General features: G+C 42.4%; 1 protein-coding gene across 1 annotated transcript in view; it reads right to left on the bottom strand.

Moving 5' to 3' along the window:
- The window catches only part of LOC101856728 (probable receptor-like protein kinase At5g20050), a 6,737-nt gene extending 4,805 nt beyond the window's left edge, over positions 1-1,932 (bottom strand). Inside the window, exon 1 of the mRNA XM_005096373.1 lies at positions 1,869-1,932. Within this exon, the coding sequence (XP_005096430.1) occupies positions 1,869-1,932 (64 nt within the window). The remainder of the gene's footprint in view (positions 1-1,868) is intronic.
- Positions 1,933-3,952: the final 2,020 nt, after the last annotated feature.

The raw sequence follows: 3,952 nt of genomic DNA, 5'->3' as shown, positions 1-3,952 counted from the left end.
TATATATATATATGGCATAGGCCATTCCACCATTTTCCCATCATATACGTTATATGTATGTATGCTGCGCCGTTAAAGTGTCGACACATTCAGCAAAAGCGGACAAGTGTAGACACCGCCCCACTTCGTTCGTGGTATAAACAATATCCCTGCAAAGCTGCACCCTTAATCTGAGGTTACAGAATCTATCCCAAGGTCCGTGAGGCACTTCACTTACTTCTTCGACTTTTCTGTTTTCTTCTCCATGAAATGGAATCTGACCTCAGCAAGCGGCTCCAACCCCCCCCCCCCTTTCCACCCCCATCCCCACCCCCCACTGTGCCCAGAATTTTGACCTTTATGTCATTTTGGTATACTGAATTGGGTGCTGATCTAACGGGGCAACAGAGCTGCTCTCATACCATCGGCATTTTGCTTCCGCAAACACTTCTATAAAAAGGTTTGAGACTTCGGATGGGTTTCCAAAGCTATAAACATTTTTCCGTCAACTGCATCGTTTGCTGATCTCACTGGTGAGTGTTTTGATTATGCTATGCTCACTCTCCTCTTTACAAATTAATCATCTCGTATCGTGTTACCCTCATATTACATAAACAATACACGTTTTCCTGGAAGCGAGTAATTATTATCTTCCGACCTGTTTCTGGTTAATATTTGTGGAGGCTCAAACACTCTTAAAACTGTAAGTTAACCCTATCGTACGCCCTGGGGTTATTTTAGTACCCCCCAGGTTTGTATTCTTCACATTTTAGAATACTTCTAGTACGAAGATCCCTTTGAAACTTTCAGTATTTCTCAAAAAATCGTTTTGACGGATTGCTATGCAAAGCGTACGGATCGGATTAACTAGCAAATTTCTTCTTTGAAAGTGGTGGCATAGAGTTCCCCTCGCCGAATGGATACGATTGTAAACATCGACGTACGGAAAGGGTTAAAAGCATACTAATCAATTGGGTGTGACATCACTTCAGCTCACATGTGGCACCTCGTAGAGTCTAAACCCCGGATATAAGAAGCAGGCAGTAAGTTACGAACAAGACCTAGTTTGACTTCCATCTCCCGTAAAACCCAACCTTTACTTTACTTTTATCCGCCGCTTATACCCTTCTAGGTGTCGCGGGAAGAAAGAGACGTCTCTCTGCCACCAGCCGGAGAGCTTGGGTCAGGGGGGTGCCGTGAGTTGTTAGTGTTTCCCTGACTCCATCTATCCAGGTCTTTCTCGGTCGCCCTCTGGCCTTGTTGCCATCGAATTTTTTTTTAATGTAGGCACGTTGAGGTGGATGGTGTGTTGGTAATTCCATGGGATGTCCGAACCATTTGATTCTTTGGTGTTGGATGTGATGCATGACATCATTTGTTCCCACCATTTCTCTGATTACTGTGTTTCTAATTTTGTCTCGTCTGGTCTTGTTTGCTGCTTTTCTAAGGCATCGCATTTCACATGTGTAATTCTTTGCTTTAATATCTTGTTCGTGGTCCATGTTTGGCATTGATAGGTGAGTGTTGGGATGAATATGGTGTCGATCATTTTGAGTTTTGTTGTCATTGGGATGTTAGGATGTTTCAATAGTGGTGTAATCTGGTAACTAACATTATTGGCCTTTGTACTCATGTTTGAATTTCTCTGTTCAGTCGTCCATCCTCAGTGAATATACTTCCGAGGTACTTACATTCTTGGACCTGTCTGAGACTGTTGTTGTTCATGTGTATCCCGAGTGGTCCTGGCTTTCTGCTTACTTTCATTGTCTCAGTTTTATTGATGCTGATCTTCTTGTCATAGTTTTTACATTCTTCCTTTAATCTGGTGGTGCGGTGTTGGAGACTTCGTTCATCTTTGTGTGTCAGGCTTTGGTCATCAAAAACCCAACCTAATAGGTAAAACATCGAGTCCAAGAACGTCTCCTTGAGAATCTGAGCACGGCTGCCTAACATGATACCGACTTAGCTAACGGTGTATTATGCGACCAGTCTTCTCTTGCGGGTTGATTTATTACATTCCTATTGTCAGTAATCTTTCAGAAAATTGGTCGCTTTTAAGGACTAGCGGGCTAACCCAAATATCGGGAATTCCCAGAAATCTTGACCTACACCAAAATGGGCATTGTCCTACCTATAGGAGAAGTTTGGTGTCATTGGTGTGTATATTTGTTTGGTTGTAGAGAAAACTCTCCTGTCTTTTAAAGAAACTGAACGAGGATCCAAAAACTTTACCTTCGATTTTTCTCAAAACAGCATTTTTCGGGATAGTCCCCCTGTGTTTAAAAGCGACCAATTAATGCAGGTGTTATTGCGCCCCTCTCAACACATTTTAAATAATTTAAGAAGCGGGCTTGGACCCTGCCTGTCAGTGCCACCATCACAGGCTGAGAGGGAAGGGATACAACATACCAGAAGAAAGGCCGAGAGAATTGTGGCGTCGGTGGCCTAGTGGTTACGCTACCGCACTCGTAATGGTGAGGTTGGGGGTTCGGGGGTTCGGGGGTTCGAGCCGCGGGCCTGACGTTGTGACCAAATTTTCCCCACTCCACCCAGGTGAGAATGGGTACCCGGCCATAGACAGCGAACGATCTTTTCAGTAATTTAGTGTTTTAGAGCCTATAAATGGCTGCTTACACTGTATGCTCCCCATGAAGTTGAGGTTGTTTCAGAATACACTCAGGTCTACTGGGGTAATAGTATAGATTGTGAAGCGCACAGAGCTAGCTGTTGAGCGGGGATTTGCGCTATACAAATGCTATCTATTATTATTATTATTATTATTATTATCATTACTATTATTATTATTATTATTATTATTATTATTACTTGATAACCGTTCTTCTCTGGTCTCTTGTTCGCGGTTGCGAAACCCTTAAAAACAACACCACAGACATCTTCCCTACCCCTTTACCCCCTTTTTTGATGACGCCTTCTGGTAAAGAATCATGCTGCCAAGAATAAAAGAAGTTTAATCGTAGTACAGGTTTTTCACGTCTCTTTCAACACGGTATAGGAAGTCGGATCTTTGAATGGACGCCGTAAAACATCTACTAAAACTAAAAACGAATGTAATAAGTTCCATCTCCGATAGGGCCGAGCCAAGAGAGTGGAAAAACTTGGAAACTAAATGTGTTATAACTATTTTTTTAAAAACCCATCCTATTAGAACTCGCTTCAGAGCCATCGACGGTCCCATAGCCCCTTGTGATAACAACTGAGGTAACGGTGCCCTGGAGACTGCAATAATTATTATCATGCAAGGCCTTTTGCTAGTTGATGCGTCCTAATGTAGAATTATTACAGTCTCTATAACGGAGGTGCAGGCTTGTTTATTATCATTCATCTATAGATGTAATTAGTAACATTATTTTTCCTCTCTAAGTGGCTGGTTGGCAGGTGCTCTGGTGTGGTTTGCCTCTTCTTTTCTATCAAACATCTATCGTCTTTATCTCCCCCTCTTTCTTTTTTGTACATGTTAATCTCTTGTAACACCTCTAATTTTTTACACTTATGACCTTTTTGTGTTGCAAGTGCCGTAAAACACTTACTAAAACTAAACTTTCCTCTCCAAAGGGTTAGAGGTCGTAGGCTTATTCCTTTCTCTTTTTATGCATATTTTAAAAAAAACTTTCAGTATATATAGCATATAATATGCTCAAGAGAGAGAGAGAGAGAGAGAGAGAGAGAGAGAGAGAGAGAGAGAGAGAGAAAGGAAGAGAGAGAGAGGGGGGGAGTTGAAAAGAGAGGGAGGAATAGGGATTGAGATAATGAGACAGGAAATTTGCGATGCTCAAGGATAGATAACTAGGTTAAAACAGCACCTGTACATGTATGGCTGATGCCTGTATAAAGAAAGTATTGATGGTCAAGGTGGGTGGCTGTCGTGGGATGGGGAGAGTGTAAATGGTGTGTGGGGGGAGGAAAGAGAATGTGGGTTGAGGGTTGGTGTATGTGTGTGTATTTGGGGGGTGGG

This window comes from Aplysia californica, unplaced genomic scaffold, assembly GCF_000002075.1.
Source record: "Aplysia californica isolate F4 #8 unplaced genomic scaffold, AplCal3.0 scaffold00127, whole genome shotgun sequence".
Lineage (NCBI taxonomy): Eukaryota > Metazoa > Mollusca > Gastropoda > Aplysiida > Aplysiidae > Aplysia > Aplysia californica.
The sequence above is the reverse complement of the archived record's forward strand: the minus strand, read 5'-3'. Positions and strand labels throughout refer to the sequence as shown.